General features: G+C 45.0%; 1 protein-coding gene across 6 annotated transcripts in view; it reads left to right on the top strand.

The window, feature by feature from the left end:
* Positions 1-20,265, top strand: part of LOC115100948 — a 152,615-nt gene that overhangs the window by 20,875 nt on the left and 111,475 nt on the right. For all 6 annotated transcript variants that reach the window (XR_003859222.1, XM_029620063.1, XM_029620067.1 and 3 more), the window contains 2 exons: positions 11,195-11,239; positions 12,325-12,372. Coding sequence is in view for 5 of the 6 variants with exons in the window: in XM_029620063.1 (XP_029475923.1) it covers positions 11,195-11,239; positions 12,325-12,372 (93 nt within the window). In the remaining variant the exon portion in view is untranslated. The remainder of the gene's footprint in view (positions 1-11,194; positions 11,240-12,324; positions 12,373-20,265) is intronic.

Raw genomic sequence — 20,265 nt, 5'->3', positions numbered from 1 at the left:
CTTTAGGATGATTTAGTGCCTGAGCCATCCTGCCATCAAAAAATGGCTTTTTTGCTTCTTTTAAGTTGAAATTTCAGAAGATGTTATCTATAGCTTATCCTGTGCTCTCTATTTTCAGAGTCTGCTGCCAATTCACTCTTAACTCAGCAGTAAGCTAGGGGGATGCTTTATTCAAGCAGCAAGATCACTCTTTTTAAATGAGTTACCAAATCCACTGCTCTGCTCAGGAAAGATAACTTTTTAAAACATGCACACAGATTTACTCCAGTATTTAATAACCTGTACGTATCAAATGCGCACAGGTTATAAAACAGGCATACATTTACCCTGCAACATTCATGTGCATGTAAAAGATACGCATGAATAGTTATTCAAGTTAGCCCGATATTTCCGACTTATCTGGCAAAGTGGTTTTGCTGTTACTTAAACAGATAAGTCTTAAAAGTGCTACTGATCTGATGCTTTTAAGACTTATCCGACTAAGTAAAGGCAAAGCCACCATTTTGCCGGATAAGTTGGAACATATTCGGCTAATTGGTGAACTACTGTACACATGTATTTTTACTGTAATTTTTAAATATATATGTGTGGAGATTTTACACGTGTATTTTAAAAGCATTTACCCCTCTATAAGTTGCTTTTTACACATGAAAGTCTGTAAATTTTCTAACATGCGAGCGTAAAGAAAATGACCAGTTCCCTGTATGTACCCGGATCAGTCCAGACACCTGGGTTTTGCCTCCCCTCCAGCAGGTGGAGACAGAGAAGTTTTTCAAAACAACCCTGGCATATATACCAAGGTGCTACCCACAGTCCCTCTGTCTTACTCTGTCTCCAGCAGATGGCAGAGGTGCAAAACCCACAGTCTCTGGACTCTGATTTCTACTGCTTGTGGGGATTAGAGTGTAGTCAGGATTTAGTTGGCTAATTGGGGCTGTATCTTTCACTTTAAATTTACAAAAAAAAAAAAAAGTCCCGTTGCTGGTTCTGTGAGCCTCCCAGGGGGTTGCTAGGTACTGAGGGGACCATCTCCCCGGTCGAGGCCGCTGCTAAGGATCGAGGATACCGCCTTCGCAATTTTCAGCAGCGCTGGGGGTGATACCGGGGAGCCCGGCTCACTCACCCCCACACAGGAGCAGGACCTGTTTTTCTCTCTGGAACCTGGGACAGTGAACGGCAAGTTGCAGTACGTTTTAAAAAAAAAAAAGAACTGTTTTATTTGTGCGCGTCAGCTCTCCGTCACTTGTTAGGCTTGTCGGGGTAGTCTGCGCGACCGAATTCTTAACTTTTATTTCGCCGAGTTTTCTTGTCTACTTGTTAGTTGCGGCGGGCCTGCGATGCCTCAGGGATCTTCTTGCTGTGCATGCGGCTCGTCGCGCTCACGACTTTAGTGAGAGGGCCTCTGCTCGGAGTGCGTGCAGGGAGGAGAGGGACCTTCTGCTTCACTTTGGGGGGGGGTTGCGGTCGAGCGCCGCATTCGGAGTCGTGTACTGAGAGGAGTTCTGTGATTTCAGCAGACCTGTTCCCGCTCAGCGGGGGAACGGAAGCCATTTTGGACACGTTTCGTGCGGACACGCGGGCAGCAATGGGGGGGGAGGGGATTTTACCCCCCTCGCTTTCCCCACAACAAATTCCTGCCGGGGGGGCTACTGATTCCTCATCGGACTCTGCGTTCTCCGTCTGAATTTGGTCGCTACTTTATGTACAAAACCTTTAAAGCAAAACACGGGAGGGAAGGAAAGCAGACAGCAGAGAATCTCTTACAGCTACCGCACCCCAAGAAGTCCAGGAAGAGGGACAGATCCAGGGGCAGATCTGACCCGCGCCAGGGTAAGAGACCCTTAAGGTCCGTACTGGTGGAGATGGATTCAGATTCTCCATCTCAGGACGAACAAGACCCACTGGGTACGCCCCCGGGGGCGGTTGTGGGCGACGCGGATCCACAGCAAGTTAGAGGGGCTCAGATGATGGAAGGTGACGATCCGAAGGTGGTTTGTCTGTTTAAAAAGGAGGAGCTGTCTCCGCTGTTTCCGGCCATACTGAAGGAACTCGGGCTGGAGTCTCAGCCGGTGGAGTCCTGGCTGGGAACTATGGATCTGGGCTTGCTGGGACTCAGGGGTCCTACGGTGTCCTTCCCTTTCCATTTCTCAGCGACGAATCTCCTGTTTAGGGAGTGGGACACTCCGAATTTGGGGTTGAAGGTGAGTAAGGTGATGGACAAGTTGTACCCTCTTCCGGAAGACACCTTGGAGCTGCTCCATGTCCCTAAGGTGGATGCTGCGGTGTCGGCTGTTACAAAGAAGTCCACTATCCCCGTGACGGGAGTGACAGCCCTCAAAGACTTGCAGGACAGAAAGTTGGAGCTACAGCTCAAGAAGGTGTTTGAGGTGTCTGCGCTAGGGGTCCGGGCAGCGATGTGCAGTAATTTTGCGCTGCGTGCAGGGCTTCGCTGGGCCCAGCAACTCCAAGCCCATGCTGACCTCTCTGAGGGGGAGACTCCACAGGCAAATCGGCGTATTTATTTATTTATTTATTTTAATTTTTATATACCGACATTCTTGTATAATATACAAATCATACCGGTTTACATTAAAACAGGAGATGCAGGAAAAAAAAGTTACCTTTGTCGAATACATTTAACATTAATAACAGTGAAAATTGTTAACAAGGGATAACAACTATGAAAAAAGAGAAAGGTAAACAAAAGCAGAAGTAACATAGAAGTTAAAAAGAAAAAAAAACGAAAAAAGGTAGCACCAAGGGTTGCACGAAGGGGGTGCACAAAGGGGAGAGGGCTTGAGGCGGTCATCGCGTACAGCATGGATGCGCTTCACGAATTTTTACACACGTCTGCCAGATCCATGGTGTCTGCGGTGTCGGCGCGCAGGCTTCTTTGGTTCCGGAATTGGGTGGCGGATGTTTCATCAAAGTCTCACCTCAGTTCGTTTCCTTTTAAAGGCAAACTGTTGTTTGGTAAGATATTAGAGGACATGATCCGATCTCTGGGAGAGAATAAGGTTCATAAACTCCCAGAGGACAGGCCCAGGTCTAGAGAGTCATTTGCAGGAAGGAGAGTTCTTAGTGTCTCTGGATCTCACAGAAGCATATCTCCATATTGGCATCCGCTCGTCATACCAGAAGTTCTTCAGGTTCTGCATACTGGGAAATCACTATCATTTTCAAGCTCTGCCCTTCGGTCTCGCCACCACTCCCAGATCGTTCACCAAGGTGGTGGCGGCGCAGCTCCGGAGGGAGGGATTACTAGTGCAACCCTACCTGGACGATTGGCTAATTCGGGCGAAGTCTGAGGCCCTGTGTATGGCAGCTGTCAACCGAGTGTTACAACTCTTGTGGTCACTCGGCTGGGTGGTCAACCTTGCCAAGAGTCACCTGCTTCCTTCACAGTCTCTGGAGTTTTTGGGAGCCCTGTTCGACACTGCACAAGGGAGAGTATTTCTCACCACGGAATGGGTTGTCAAGCTTCAGGGGCAGGTGAGGGACCTGTTGGCCATGCAGATGCCCAGGGTCAGGGATTATTTGAAAGTCTTGGGTTCCATGACGTCCACTCTGGAATTGGTACCCTGGGCCTTTGCTCATATGCGTCCCTTACAATCAGCCTTGCTGTCCTGCTGGAACCCAGTGTCGGAACTGTTTTTCCTGCCACTTCCGATTTCAGAGTCAGTGAGAATCAGTCTCAACTTGTGGCTCATCTCGGAACATCTGGAGTGTGGAGTTCCCCTGGTAATGCCCGACTGGACGGTCGTCACTCTCCGGCTGGGGGCAGTCTGTCTGGGGAAAGTCAGTGCAGGGGCAGTGGTCCCGAGAACAATCTCGGTTGTCAATCAACCAGTTGGAGACCTGAACTGTGACTCTGGCATTGCATGCCTTCCTCCCGCTCATTCGGGGGAAGTCAGTCGGGTATTGTCAGACAATGAGACCACGGTGGCCTATTTCAGTCGCCAAGGAGGAACCAAGAGTCGTCCAGTGGCGGCGGAGGCACGACAATTGATGGTTTGGGCAGAGCAGCATCTCCTCAACATTGCGGCATCTCACATTGCCGGGGTAGACAATGTACAGGCAGACTTTCTCAGTCGCCACAATCTCGATCCCGAAGAATGGGAGTTGGCCGATGAGGCCTTTCAACTCATCTGCGAGAGGTGGGGCATGCCATGCATGGATCTGATGGCAACATTCCAGAACACCAAGGCTCCACGATTCTACAGTCGGCGCAGAGAGACAGGAGCCGAGGGTGTCGATGCCCTGGTACTTCCCTGGCCGACGAACATCTTACTGTACGTGTTTCCTCCCTGGCCGTTGATCGGAAAAGTGATCAGACGGATAGAACTCCATCCGACAGAGGTGATTCTGGTAGCGCCGGAGTGGCCGAGATGTCCCTGGTTCGCAGATCTGATCAATTTGTCCACCGCGGTGCTGCTATGGTTTCGAGAGTCAGCAGCTCTTCTGCATCAAGGTCCCGTCTGTTTGGAAGAGGCGGATCTCTTTTGTCTAACGGTATGGCTTTTGAGAGGCAGCTGCTGAAGAATAAGGGTTATTCTGATGTGGTGGTGACCACATTGTTGAGGTCGCGCAAACCATCCACTTCTCTGGCTTATGTCAGGGTCTGGAAAATGTTTGATGCCTGGTGTGCGGAGCGCGCGGTGGATCCTACTCGGGTGTCGATCCCTGATATTCTTGGGTTTCTTCAGGCAGGACTTTCCAAAGGTCTCTCCTGCAGTTCACTCCGGGTATAGGGTGCGGCACTTGGTTGTTTGCAAGGTAAGGTCCAGGGAGTAGCGATGGCGTTGCATCCAGTTGTGGCGCGTTTCCTGCGAGGTGCGAAGCACTTGCGCCCTCCACTTCGCCATCCGTGTCCTTCCTGGAATCTCAATCTGGTACTTTCGTCCTTGTGTGCCCCGCCTTTTGAACCGCTGAGAAGAGCGACGCTAAAGGATCTCACATTGAAAGTGGTATTTTTGGTTGCGATTTCTTCGGCACGTCGAGTTTCTGAATTGCAGGCGTTGTCGTGCAGGGAACTTTTCTTACGGATTTCTGATTCTGGAGTGTCCTTGCGGATGGTTCCTTCATTCCTTCCGAAGGTGGTGTCTTCTTTCCACATGAATCAGTTGATTGAGCTTCCCTCATTCTCAGATGTGGACCGCTCGGATCCGGTGTCGAAGGACGTATGCAAATTGGATGTCTGCAGGGCTCTGCTGAGATATCTAGAGGTCACGAGTCCTTTCTGGATGTCAGACCATCTCTTTGTGTTGTGGAATGGTGCAAAAAGGGATGGTATGGCCTCCAAAACTACGATTGCTCGTTGGCTGAAGGAAGCCATAGGCTCAGCGTACTTACTGCGTGGAAAAGTGGTACCGGTGGGGCTTCGCGCCCATTCTACGCAGTCACAGGCCGCTTCATGGGCGGAATGTCATCAAGTCTTGCCACAAAAAATTTGCAGGGTGGCTACTGGGAAATCGTTGCATACTTTTGCAAGACATTATAGATTTGGATGTGCAAACTTCGGATCCGGGGGATTTGGAGGAGTGGTGCTCCGAGCGGGCCTCTCCGGCTCCCACCCTCGGTAAGTCAGCTCTGGTACATCCCAGGTGTCTGGACTGATCCGGGTACATACAGGGAAAGGAAAATTAGTTTCTTACCTGATAATTTTCGTTCCTCTAGTATCACGGATCAGTCCAGAGCCCCGCCCATGACTGTATACGCTGAAGTTACGGAGAGCCCGCTCATATAACTTTTTTTTTCTGGATATTGATCTTGTTTTTTTTCTCGCGTGTTCTTTTGGTTCTGCGAGTTCTGTTCCCAGTTGGGGGTTTGAATAAGCCTTTTTTTATAGGTGGACAGATAGTTGTATGGTTTGGTTTTGTTCCATGCTGCTTTGACATTACATAAGACTGAGGGACTGTGGTGGCACCTTGGTATATATGCCAGGGGTTGTTTTGAAAAACTGTCTCCATCTGCTGGAGGGGAGGCAAAGCCCAGGTGTCTGGACTGATCCGTGGTACTACAGGAACGAAAATTATCAGGTAAGAAACTAATTTTCCTTTTTACCCATTAGTCTACCAGTTTGCCCAGTCCATGTGCAGGTCATTGAGACCCTCCTGGTTCTTTAGTCAGAACTCCCCCAGTTCTCCCTACTCATTCAGTACTTCTCAATACAGACATTTAATATCACTTACACCAGATAATGAGCAGATGCAAATATAGGTAAGTCTCTTATAAAATGCGGAAATGTTTGGCTCCACCCCGTGCATACGCAGGCAGGTACATGCTATTTAAACATGTAGATGCTCATTTTTCCATGCACGTTTTGAAAATTCTCCTTAAAGGTTTCAAATTCCTGTTCTCCACAGACAGAGTCTATACACTGTGGGAAATCTGCTAAAGCTTCTATTAATCTTGAGACAGTCAGTTCCTTCTTATGTCTATTTTTCACCCTGGTACTAGAGCTACCACTCCCTGGAAATTGGCCAAAACTAAAAAAAAAAAGTGGTCAGAAAAAATCAGAGCAAGCCAGAGATGTAAAGATCTCCTTGATCTGATAACTGGATTGCACCAACTCAGATAAAAACAATAAATCCAAAACATGGCCTCTCTCGTGGGTTGGCAAATGAAATCATTTGAATAAAGTCTTGTGAAGACAGGCCTGCAAGAAAACCAGCATCAGAATCAATACATCCAGAATCCAAAGGACCATTAAAATCTTGATCCATTTGCAGATAAGTATTCACAGTCAGCTGAATAAACTCTTGGAAAGAAGTATTAATTGGACTTGATTTTATATGGTTTTGTTATTGTCTGTCTATATTGCTATATGTTGTGCTGTGTGTTTTTATTGCTGTCTTCTGCTGAGGATAATAGATGATAAAATTGCTGGATTATAAATGATTTTAAATATATAAATAGCATGTTATCATGGGGCACACAATGCACTAATAAATGGCAGGCTTCGGAAACCGAGAGGATTGACCTCTCTCTAATTGGAAATTGCCTATGAATGAGAAATTAGAGGATTGTGAAGTGCTAATGAATTGAGATTTTGAGGCCTACTTTAATTTTAAGATGATTTATGTTAGTGCTGGGAGGGGTGGATGCCAAATGTTGGTGTTTGAGTTGTATATTTCATAAACCTTTTATTGGTTTTATAGGTTTTAATTGTATTATGTAAAAAGATATGATGGAGGTGGTTGAAGGGTAATATGATTCTTTATTGAACACTGCACACAGTATATCATTTATTTTTTGTCATATTTTTAAACTGCTTCTTCTCCCCAAAAAATGGCTACAGAGCTAATATTAAGACCAGCCCATTAGAAGTCTGTAGTCCAAGATACAGTACAAAGAGGAATATATTTCAATTCACTTTTTCTTGACTGACATCTACATCTCAAAGCATAATTCTCTCAGCCCATCACAATTCTAATAGGGAGTGCACCCATAAGTATTTATTTTTATTTATTTACATTTATATACCATCTGTACTGTATATCAGATAAAACCCAGCAATCAGTTCTAGAGCAATTCTTTAAAAACAAAATAAACATACATTTAAAATCCTTAAACTGGTCAACAAAAAAACACTTAACACATCTCTGAAAAAAAACCATATAAAATCAAATACAAATGAACTTGCATACAAACCCTCCAGGCATAAGGAGACTCCAGGGGACACACAAAAGGCAAAACCCCCTTTGCATTCCGTGGTACTGGGCCAGCAACTGGGCCAGTTCTTGGTTTGTCTAGTGCACTAGGAATCCCCGAGGAATAAAATCAGATGGCAAACTGATGGGAATTAGAGAGGAGTCAGAACAAGTGTCCATCAGGAAGCTACCTTCATGGAAGAGGCTGAGAAGTACACCAGGCAGGCTTGTAGGACCACCGACCTGAAAGTGATATGGCAGGCAGTGGGGCTAGGTTGCACAGTAAAGCAGGTCACTTGCAGCTGGAACTCTGGAGAAAAAAATCAGCTGGATTTGTAAAGAGGACCAGCAATGGCAGAAATCTTAGTTTAGTTTATTTATTCTTCATTACCCACAAATCCAAAATAAGATCAATATAAATGTATTTGCATTACATGTAAAATCATCAAACAGTGAGTCACAGGATCACCTTTTATTAAAATTAACAGTGTAATACTTGAACAAATAATTATGTCTTAACGCCCTTTCTAAACTTAGCATAATCATGTTACTTCCTTAAATTAACTGGGAGCAAATTCCATAAAACACCATGCCACATCAGTGCTGCATGGTGTATACCTTCCGGTTTGATAATCGAAGGAGGAGGTTCAACCAACAAATCCAATTGTAAAGAATGTAAAATGTATGGCACCAACACATTGGCCAAATATTATGGTTGGCCCCCTACTCAGACACTAAAAATAAGAATCTTTTGTAAACAGTGAGGAAAGGAACTAAGGGGAAATTGATGGATCTAAGGTGACATGATCAAGTACCTCCTCTGTAAATTGGTTTATAAAGTACTTAAGAAAACAAGAGGGGATAAGGTCCTGGGGCCTGATGGTGTACACCTCAGGAAACAAAGTGAGCTCAATGATATGCTGACAACACATCATGTCGCTGTTTTCAATTTGTCCTTGAAGATAGGGCAGATTCTAAAGGACTAGAGGAGAGTGGATGTGGTCCAGCAACACAGAGATGTGGACAGGGATAAGGCAGCCAATTACATATCCATTAGTCTAATAGTGGATTAAACTACAGAAATGCTACTAAAGAAAAAGAGTGCATGACCTTTAAAACAAGTAGATTACAAGACACAAGACAACATGGTTTTAAAAAGGGAAGATCCTGACAAACTTGAGTAACTTCTTTAATGAGGTGATAGAAGTAGTAGATCAGAAAAATGCAATAGACATTATCTATCTGGACTTCAGAAAGGCTTTTGACGCTGTTGCACACAGAAGAGTGGTAAACAAGCTGGACGATATGAGAATAGGTCAAAATTATAAATTGGGTGAGGAACTGGTTGAATAGATTGTAGAGAATGAAGGTAAATGTAGTTCACTGTGGTGAAGGCAGCGTGACTAGTGGGGTAGCCTAAGGCGCAATACTTTATACAAGTTCTTTTCAGTAATTTTGATGACACTGCTGAGAAACCTGCAGGAAAAATGATTGTTTACAGATGATACTAAAATCTTTAACAGAGGACAAGCCAGAGGTTGTGGAAAAATGAAACTGGACTTGAAAAAAAGTGGAAGAATGGTCAAGGGTTTGAACAATGAGCTTCAGTGCAAAAATATAAAATCCTGCATTTAGGGGAAACTAATCCATTAGTCAACAATCAGAGTAATCATCTCAGATGACCTCAACGGAGCCAGTCAATGTAATAAAGCAACTGGGAAAGCTGCAAGCATACTCGGGTGCAGAAGTATCATCAGCAGGAAAAAAGGAGGTAGTAATACCTCATATAGGTGACTTGTGAGATCCCACTTTGGTAAGGCATTGAGAGGATGAAGCAGTTCAGAGAAGGGCTGCTAAAATAATGCGAGAACTGCACTAAGATCAAATCTATTGAAAAGATGATTCAAGGACAAGGGGGGGACGCATGATATGATCAATGGCTTTGTTTTGTCTCTGTGTGATTGTATTCCTTTTATGTTTCTATGGATTAAATTTACTTCACTTTGGTCAGTATGCTGAAAGATAAATAGCACATTTAAATTAAAATTGTAGAAAGTATCTTTTCATTCAGCACACAATTAAGGTGTGGAGTTTGTTGCTGGAGGATAGGGGTCAAGTATCTAGCATAATAGGGTTTAAAAGGGGTTTGGACAAGTTCCTGGAGGAAAAGTGAATAAACTATTTTTAACCTGGTAGACTTGGGGAAATCCAATGCTTATACCTGGGAGAGAACAACAAGGAATATAAATAAAATAAATAAATAAGAAATGGAACAACCTTCCAGTGGAGATGGTGGAGACCAAGACAGTAACTGAATTCAAGAAAGCCTGGACCAAGCATCAGGGTTCTCTGAACCTGTAGTAGGGATAGATGGGCAGACTGGATGGGCCATATGGTCTTTTTTATGCTGTCAAATTTATATGAATGGATGAACTCTTTGGGATCTGTTGAGTACTTCCTAGTGAACCAGATTGGCCCCAGTCAGAGACAGGATGCTAGGTTCAGTAGACCTTTGGTATGACCCAATATGGCACATCTTATGTTAAAGTAATACATTAAATGATATGAAGTTGCAGGGAGAAAGGTACAAAGAACTTGTAAGAAAATTCTCTCTTACTGAAAGGGAAAGAGATGCCTGAAATATCTTACCTGTAGAGGTAGGGGGCAACCAAAATTGTGACAATATAAAGCTGCTTGGAACAGATGCAGAGTTCAGTTATAAGGGCAGGTAATGGGTAAATGGAATGAAGAAGGGGGGCTTGTGATCAGATCATCAAAGAGGTAGAGAGAGGTTTTTTGTGGTTTTTTTTTTTTACAACCTAACAGCAGCAGTTTGGCTTCATTAGGCTGTTATGCTTATAACTAGCTGCACTGGAGTAACCTGCATTCTAACAGTGGCTGCATCAGGCTTTAATACAACCTTCTAACAGCAGCAGAATGGCTTCATTAAGCTATCATGTTTATAACTAACTACATTGGAGTAACCTGCATTCTAATAGTGGCGGTACGGCTACATCAGGCTTCCAAGAAGGCTGGGGTGACCATGCTTAAAATATCAATGAGCAAGTGAAAGCTACATTTCTTTGGACAATGGCCTCACTAGTATTGGTGGCTGTAGAAGATGTGGAAAAGTGCTTGGGTGTTGCATTAAGTATGGGAATTTATGTGCTGTTCTACTCAGGATAGTGGAAAAACAAAGATGATAACAAAAAATGACTTTGATAAGGAGCCATATCCTAGAAGTGATCAAGCTTCTACAGCTGGCAGCTGGGATGCCTAACTTGGCCTAACTTGCCATCTACTGTGTTGCTATGTAAACACATATCTACCTGCTGGACAGAACAGGTTGAGTGGGAATGATGGCTCATGCGCAGCAGCTTTCAAATCTCACCAGATGTTGACAGTCTATCTGTAGAGGAAAGATTTAACACTGTGATATCCAGACACTAATCCCTGTAATCATTAATTGAAAAAGAAATAAATAAAGTGGGGAAGATTTCAAAGGGCTATGAGCTGTATTAAGTGATGGTGTTTGATTGCAGATCTTCACTATCAGCTCATCATGAGTCAGAAGCCGACAGGGAAAGGTACTGTTCCTTCCTTACTACTTTGAAGATTCCCCTTTCTCTTTTCCCTGTCACATTTGCTCACTGCATGCTATGCTTCTCCCAGTATTAAGTGGTCATATTTCAGTCCATTCCACATTCTGTTTGAAGACAGTATGCTCTTAGGATCTCTCACCAGGGTTTAGGCTAAAAGAATAGTAATAGTATCTCTCCATACAGCCATTCAGTTCTCAACCTGGATATTCAGCTGGCTCTTAGACCTAATGTATGCAGATATCTGATAATAAATGAATGTGGCTATCCTGAAAACTATATATGTTTGCAAGCTTTGAGGACCATAATTGTATAATCCTGCCTTGTGGCAGACAATAATACTAAAGTAGACGGTCTCTCCATGTGATATTTAGTCATGCAAAGCTCTAGGAGCTGCACTGATCCTGGAGAAAATTAGAATCTTTGTATGTTGTGATACTTCTTATTGTTGTAGTCCATATGTTTTTAAGATCATAAGTTCCTTCTTCAGATGCAAACCCTTGAAGAGGGGAGTCCATATGGTCTTGAAAATTCATATACAAGTTGGCACAAGCTCACAGCACTCTGATAAATGCAGACCATGAATTCTGTATAGTTCTAAATTCCCACAATTGGAGCTCCAGATCCCAGTGAACTCAAACCCCTCTTCCTTGCATCAGTCCCTCAATTGTGCATTGAAGCTTCTGGCATGGAGTTGCCTGTTGCCCCCTTCCATAGATAGATAGCACCTTAGAAACAGTTCCCAATTGTGTCAACTTCCCAAGACTCTTAACTTCCTGAATGTATTCACTGCCCTAACTTGTCCCTAGATATACAGTGATGAGAAGCTATTCTTTCCATGTTGCTGCTTCATTGTTCCTAATTGTGTACTTTATCTGCCTTCAAGCTGGGATGACCGGTTGGCACTCAGCTATCCTGTTTTCCTCCCTTCCTGCTTCAAATGTTTTCCCTTGACACTAGTCTTCCAGCAGCAGAATAACTTATACACTAACATTGTATTTCTCCTTGTGATTATCAATAAGATGATAATGTAAGTATCTCTCACTGGTATTTGGAATTCTCTCTTCTTGTAGGTAGTACTTCAGCCTACAGCCAGGCCAATACTTCTCCACTTTCAGCAGGTAAGAGAACAGGAAAGCACCTTGACCGTACATTTGCTGTTAGTTTTTAAGAAGGGAGGGAGAGAAATAAATATAAAGAGGTAGTCCAGAGCTGGAAAGATTTCTTCTGCTTTTCTCATACTTATCAAACACTTTCTAAAATGAATTGTTTAGTTTGTGAACATGCAGCTGCTCTCTGACTTCTGCCTCAGATCTGCTCCATTTTCTGGTTAAAATTCCTTTCTTTTTAATGGGATATAAGACACTAAAGATAATTAAGGAAATTGTATGCTTTGTCATCTCTTATAGAACTATCTACCAGAAGAAATGTATTCGCTGGACTTATAGGATTACAGTATGAAAACACTCCTGATTGCAAATATCTTTAGCCTGGAATTCACTTGTTTTGCTTAGCTTACCAGTATCAAAGATAATTGTTTTTCACTCGGAACAGATTAGTTTAGCTACACATCTATTAGCAGCAGGTTTTGGAATCTTGGTTTCTTCGAGGACAAACCAGATAATACAACCACACATCTGGGTGAAGTCATCTGCCAGCACCAAGCCAGGTACTGCTCTTTCATAACTCAGGATGTTACTAGAACTTTCCTGAGCATGTACAGTGTTTCTCATGCCCCACCACCCTACCTCAATCTAAAATTGTCTGCTTTGCAAACAGTTAGGTTATCAACTCTGTTTTATGTTGCTGTAATTCAGGAAAAATCTTAGATTAGGAAATTAGAATTAAGAGTATAAATTAGATAATAAGACTATGGATAAAAAAAGTCTCGCGAGGAAGATTTGTCATAAAAAGGTAAAAGCCCTTTTGAATTCTGTACAGAGTGTGGCCATGAGATATCCGTAAGAGACCAGGATGAGCTGTAGCTCAGCTGCCTGGGATTGGATCATGACACAAAAAATTGTGGCTCTTATGGGAATAGGTCCCCACGGGCCAGTTCATATAGAGACTTAAAACTTAAATGTAAATTGAAAAAATTGAATTAGACAAGTTCAAAAGGAGATTTAAAACAATGACGAAATGTATCTTCTCCAGATAATTCAGCTTAACAAAAGTGTCACAAATCTCATGAGTTGAAGTAAAAAAATAAACATAATTCCCTGTATGTACCCGGATCAGTCCAGATAGTGGGTTGAGCCTCCTGTCCAGCAGAGGGAGACAGAGAAAAACTAAAAAGGTATCCTATATCAGGACAGTGCTCACACTGCGTCCCTTCAGTATTTCTCTGTCTCCCAGCAGAGGCAGGCAGTTGAACCTGCGGTTCCCTAGCTTTCTCTGTTTTCCACACTGTGGTGATTTCTTTTCCTTTCGATAGCAGGGCTGAATTACCATGCTGTCATGGGAACTGTCAATCAGGGCCCGGGAGGCGGAGCTTCCTAAGAAGGAAACAGAGCTTTGCTCTGTGCGGCTGCGTGTGAGTTCCCGCGCAGGAAACAGCAATCTCCTCAGTCTGTTTTTTCCGCATGCAGGAACGCACGCGGAGCTTCGCACTCCTCAGCGATGCTTTATTTGTTAAAAATTAGAATGTCCAAAAAGACACCGAGACCGTCCGGCTTTAAGCCATGTTCATGCGGCAAGATCATGTTCATAACAGATGGACATGATCAATGTTATAGATGCCTAGGACCAGATCATCCACAGAAGACCTGTGAGTACTGTGGAAAAATGTCTCCGAGGGCCCAGCACCAACGGGCGCAGAAGATTGAAGATCTAAAGGCCTGGGCTTGGGCCTCATATGCGCCACCATCCGAGGCACATTCCTCCCCAGGACCAGAAAAAACAAAGGGCCCACATCCCCCTCCAGGACTGGAGGGTGGGATGTGGGAGGGTGGGATAGACCTGAAGAGACCAACAGAGGCAGAAAAGCCCATAGATCTCCTCACAAACTCCATCGGGACCGATCGGGGTCGGAGACTATAGGGACGCGAAAAGCTCCGACGACGCAAGTGGAGGCACAGAGCCAAGGGCCAGATGCACCGGGCCCAGCACACTTGGCGCGGGAACAATCGAAATCGGCGCCGAAAGTGACTCCATTAGCATCGAAGACGATAAATCCATCGACGCAATGCGTCAAACTGACGCACCGGATTCAAAGCCCGAAGCGCGTCGACAGCCAGAAGCGGTCACTGCACCGCTTCCGAAGCCCGAAGCATGCTGATAGCTCGAGGCATTCGACGCACGACGTGCATTCGATGCAAAGCTCGACGCCAGCGTCTACTACGGCGCCCAAATCGACGCACATTCAGACAAGGGCTCGACGCATAGGCCGAAGCAGGCCAACACAACGCAGCATGGCTTGGCCCAAACAGTGGGAATTCCAGTCAAGGATAGAACAAAGATGGGAGAAAGATCAAAGCCGACTCAGACCGACAGGGAATCGACACATTTGCATACCACCTTAGGAAAAAAGGACGCAAAGGGAAAATGAAAGACAGAGACCTCTCAGGCACACACAGTAGACATCGGTCTAAAGACAGCCACAAGAGCCACTCAAGGGAGACAACGCGAACTCATTGCATCGCTTCCAATCCTCAATCAATACAACAGTTGCCATTATCAAGACAACAATCGACAAGGGAGGTTTCGTTAGAGGATGATGGCATTGAACTACCATCCCAGATCCTCCTCCTCTACCATGTCTAGCTCAAGGGTTTATTCTGACCTCTCTTCTAGGCATTCACATAGTGAAAGAAGCCACACCTTGCAAGAACCTCTAACAAAAAAGAGGAAATTAACTAAAGATCTCATTCCACAACCACAAAAGGTGGGAACAGGAGGAGAGGACATCTTATTAGCAGCTATATCTCCAGGTCGCAAGGCAAAACAATCAAAGCCTCATATGCCACCTCAAGCGCAGCAGGCTTTCTCAACCTTATTGCTAGCACTTTCAGGATTCTTTGACTCCCTGCAGTCTGCTTTCATGCTCCCTCCATCTCCTATGGCTAGTCCAACCAGATCGCTGTCGGCATTGAGGGAGCCAACACCAGACCCCATAGCAAAAACCCCTCCGCCAAGGCCGACCACACAGGTACAATCTCTGGTCCCTTTCACTCCCCTCAGACGTCTCCAGACACGTCCACGGGATATCCTTCAGATCCGCCAGATGAGCCTCTGGAACCCTACTCTCCCCCGGAGGATTTGTCATACCCCAAATTTTTGGAAAAGATGGGGTCCATCCTCCAATTAAATGCACAAAAGGTACCAGACCCGAGAGCAGAAACCTTAGGTCTACTTAAGATCTTTGATTTACCGGCAGAGCCGACATCACTACCATCACACTCAGTTCTGGATGCAGTTTTAGAGAAGATGTGGGAGACATCGCTTACCACGGCACCAGTATCACGCAAAGTGGATTTAAAATTCCACATGCAGCAGTCCCCGTACTACACACAACCACAACTTCCTCATAATTGTATAGTGGTCGAGTCAGCCATGCAAAAGGCTAAAAAGTCAAAATCACATGCGTCGACTCCCCCAGGTAGGGAGAATCGCTGCCTGGATGAATTTGCACGAAAGATATTTCAATCCTCCATGCTTTCAGCAAGAATTGGTCAGCATCAATTCTATATACTCCAATATTTGTACGAATGTGTTCAAGCAGTTAAGGCCTTGCTTTTCACCTTGGACGTTGCCACACAATCCAAACAACAACCCCTTATCGACATCGAAGAGGGCATCCGTCGTTTGCTTCGGACGGTTTACGAGGCATGTGAAACCTCCTCGAGATCATCAGCAACAGCAATTGCAGCTCGCCAAACAGTGTGGCTATGTGCCAGCACTATTGGGGAGGACGTACATAACAAACTAGTTAACCTTCCATGTAAAGGGGGAAACCTCTTCGGAGATAAGTTCCAAGAGACAGTAGTGAATCTCAAAGAGCAGGCAGTGGCGGTCCAGTCTCTAGCGGCCCTATCATCCCTTCCGCCGCAGAGGAGATATTTTCCATCAGCATGTAGGCAGTCTTTCACTAGACGGCCATACAGGTCATACTCATCCTACAGACCTGCACCCTATCAACAGCTACCTAGACAACAGCACCAGCAACAGCAAAGAGGAAGATGTCACGCTAGGTCTCAATGCGGCACAGGGCAACAACCATCTGCCCCAGCTAAACAGTCACAATCTTTTTAGAGATTCAAAGGCCACCACCACAATCTGTAACACCGCCAGGCAGAATCACATCAAGAATAGCAGCATGGACTGCCATAACGTCAGACAATTGGGTGCTGGAGATAGTACAACATGGGTACCAACTACCATTTGTGCAACTACCCCCGCTCCCGCATCTCATACCAACAACTTGCAGGAGCCATCAAGCACAGTTAGCGATGGAAATGCAATCGCTACAACAACAGGGAGCCATCCGATCCATTCCTCTGTCAGCCCACAACAAGGGTTTTTATTCACCGTACTTCATCATTCCCAAGAAATCAGGGGGTCTTCGCCAAATTCTAGACCTCCGAGATTTGAGCAAATATTTGATAAAGGAAAGGTTCAAGATGATATCCTAAAAGACGATATTGCCTCTTCTGCAACTCAATGATTGGATGTGTTCCATAGACCTGAAGGATGCATATACCCACATTCCAATACACCCATCTTCGTGGCATTACCTGTCCTTTCAGTTCAAGGACAACCATTATCATTATGTGGTTCTTCCATTCGGCCTCTCGGCAGCCCCAAGAGTATTCACAAAATGCATGGCAGTGGTGGTGGTCTTCCTCCAGCAGAAGGGTATGAAATTGTTTCCATACCTCGACGATTGGTTTCTGGTGGCATCAAACCCATCCATCCTACTGCAACACCAACAGCAGTTAGTTCGCTGTTTGGACGAACTGGGGCTGGTCATCAACTACGTCAAATCGTCTTGACCCAAACTCAGGTCCTACAGTTCATAGGAGCACGACTGGATACCATTTGAAACCGAGCTTTTCTGCCAGAGGACAGACGCTTGGAGATACGACTACTGCGTGCTCTACGGTTAACGCAGCGACCTTCGGCACACCAGATACTGACTGTACTGGGACACATGGCGGCAGCCATCTTTACAGTCTCCAATACGCGTTTACACATGAGACATCTGCAATGGTGATTGAAACGTCAGTGGAAACAACACTCTCAACCTCTAACTCACAGGGTGAATCTCACCACAGCAATGGTAACTGACGTGACTTGGTGGCTCAGCAAGACTACGCTCACCAAGGGTGCCTTATTTAGCACTCCCCCACACAACATAATATTAACTACGGATGTCTCTCGAAAGGGATGGGGTGCGCACTTAGATCACTTAGAGATGCAGGGATTATGGTCCCACTACGAAAAGAACTTACAGATCAATCTGTTAGAGTGATTCGCAATGCCATCCGAGCCTTTCTTCCGCAGCTCAAGGGTTGACGGGTAATGGTATATACAGACAACTAAGTAGCAATGTTCTACATAAACAAGCAAGGAGGGTCAGATTCATGGACCCTTTGCAAGGAGATACTGCTCATCTTCGACCATGCGCAACTTACCTGCCGGGAGCGGTAAATACACGAGTAGACAGGCTCAGCAGAGTATTCTATCCTCACGAATGGACACTCAATCACCAAGTAACTCTAGATATCTTTGCTCAGTGGGGACTCCCATCCATAGACCTCTTCGCCACAGAAGCCATTGCGAAGGTTCCTCGATTCTGCTCGGTTTGGCCCACTCAACACAGAGTGGCACAGGATGCATTCCTACTCCTTTGGAAGAAGGAATTAATGTACGCATTCCTTCCGATTCTGCTGATAACCAGGACAATACAAAAATGTATCCAGGATGCAGCACAACTGATCTTAGTAGCCCCGGCTTGCCGTGGTACACTTATCTCCTGGACTTCTCCATAGCAGAACCAATCCGATTGTCAGATCTTCCAGATCTCCTAACGCAGGAAGACGGCACTCTTCAACACCCGATGCACGCATCCCTCCACTTGACAGCATGGAGGCTGAGCGGATCCTCCTGACGGACAAGGAATTTCTTTAGAGGCGCAAGCAGTCCTCTTGAACTCAAGAAAGCCTTCCACTACATGGGCTTATGGGTTCAAGTGGAAAAAGTATTCTTCTTGGTGCACATCTAAAGGAATAGAACCATTGAACTGTTCGCCAGAGGCCCTTCTGGACTACTACTGCCAATCCAGTTTATATCAAACTGGATTGGCAACAGCATCAGAGTTCATCACAGTGCTATTGCCGCCTATCATAGACCACGCCAGGGACAGTCAATTTCATTTCACCCATTGATCTTCCAGTTTCTAAGAGGCTTACTACACCTCCGTCTGCCAGTTACTAAGCCTCCAATACCATGGAATCTAAACCTGATCCTAGAACAACTAATGTTTTTTCCATTTGAACCGCTTGACTCGGCTCATATAAAATACCTCACGTGGAAAGTGGTATTCTTAGTAGCAGTGACTTCGGCATGTCGAGTCGGTGAACTTCAGGCCTTAGTTCACTACAGCCCATATCTTCAGTTCTATCATCATAAAGTAGTAATGAGAACTTGCCCGTTGTTTCTTCCGAAAGTGGTCTCTCATTTTCACTTGAACCAGTCAATTGAACTGCCAATGTTTTTCCCTAAACCTCACAATGATAGAGAGCGTTCTTTACATACATTGGACTGCAAGCGTGCTCTTGCTTACTATAAGCAGAGAACGCATTCCCTAACACGGGTATCAAAACTATTTGTCTCCTTTCATCCTGAGAAGATGGGATCTCCAGTAACAAAAAGGATCATCTCCAGTTGGATAACAGTGCATTCAATTCTGTTTCGATAAACATGATTTATCTCTTCCTTCAGCGCCAACAGCTCATCAGGTACGAGCAGTAGTGACATCACTGGCTCACTTAAAACACGTACAACTGAGTGACATTTGTAAAGCAGCCACCTGGTCTTCTCTCCACACATTTACATCTCCCTACTGCCTAGATCAACAATCATCTAATGATGCAAAGCTGGGCAGGGCGGTTCTGCATTCTATTTCAGAGTGATTCCTTATTCGACTATCCACGTCGTATTAGATCACGCAAATCACGATTACAGATACCTACGGGCGTGATCAAGAGCTTGGGACTCCCATGACAGCATGGCTAATTCAGCCCTGCTATCGACGGGAAAAAGCAAGTTTGCTTACCTTAAATGGTGTTTCCGTAGATAGCAGGATGAATTATCCATGCTGACCCACCTGCCTCCCTGGATAGTCGACACATACTACTGCCATACCTATACTGCTTAATCACAGACTGAGGAGATTGCTGTTTCCTGCGCGGGAACTCACGCGCAGCCACACAGAGCAAAGCTCTGTTTCCTTCTTAGGAAGCTTCACCTCCCGGGCCCTGATTGACAGTTCCCATGACAGCATGGCTAAGTCATCCTGCTATCTACGGAAACACCGTTTACGGTAAGCAAACTTGCTTTTTCCCGTCGATAGCAGGGCTATCTTTCTTTCTCCTTCTGATTATTTCCAGGATCAAGCAAGTATTGATTAATTTCTATATGTAAAAAAAAAAAAAAGAATTTGAAGGAAATCAAACTTCTTGTCTATGTGAGACAGCTCTGTCTCACAGCTCTTACAGGGTCCCAGGGGGAATTTTCCCCTTGAGTACTCAGCCTGGGACCCCTCTTCCCAGTGACCACTTGTCTGGCTTAAAGGGATGATACTGGTGTTCCAGTCACTTCCTCTTTTCGCGCCTGCCTCAGGTCTTTTAGCAGAGAGGCTCCCATTCCTCTGCTCATTTCTTTGAAAAAAAAAAAAAAAAAAGACCATCAGAGGCACAGCTTACCCACGCTTTTCATTGCAGGCTCCAGCAAGGTAAGCAGCCGGGGAAGTGATTACTGGTGGTCCAGTCCCTCTCTTCACCCGTGTGTGTCTA

Source organism: Rhinatrema bivittatum, chromosome 11, assembly GCF_901001135.1.
Source record: "Rhinatrema bivittatum chromosome 11, aRhiBiv1.1, whole genome shotgun sequence".
In the NCBI taxonomy this organism is placed as follows: Eukaryota; Metazoa; Chordata; class Amphibia; order Gymnophiona; family Rhinatrematidae; genus Rhinatrema; species Rhinatrema bivittatum.
This window is presented reverse-complemented; position numbering and strand designations above follow the sequence as displayed.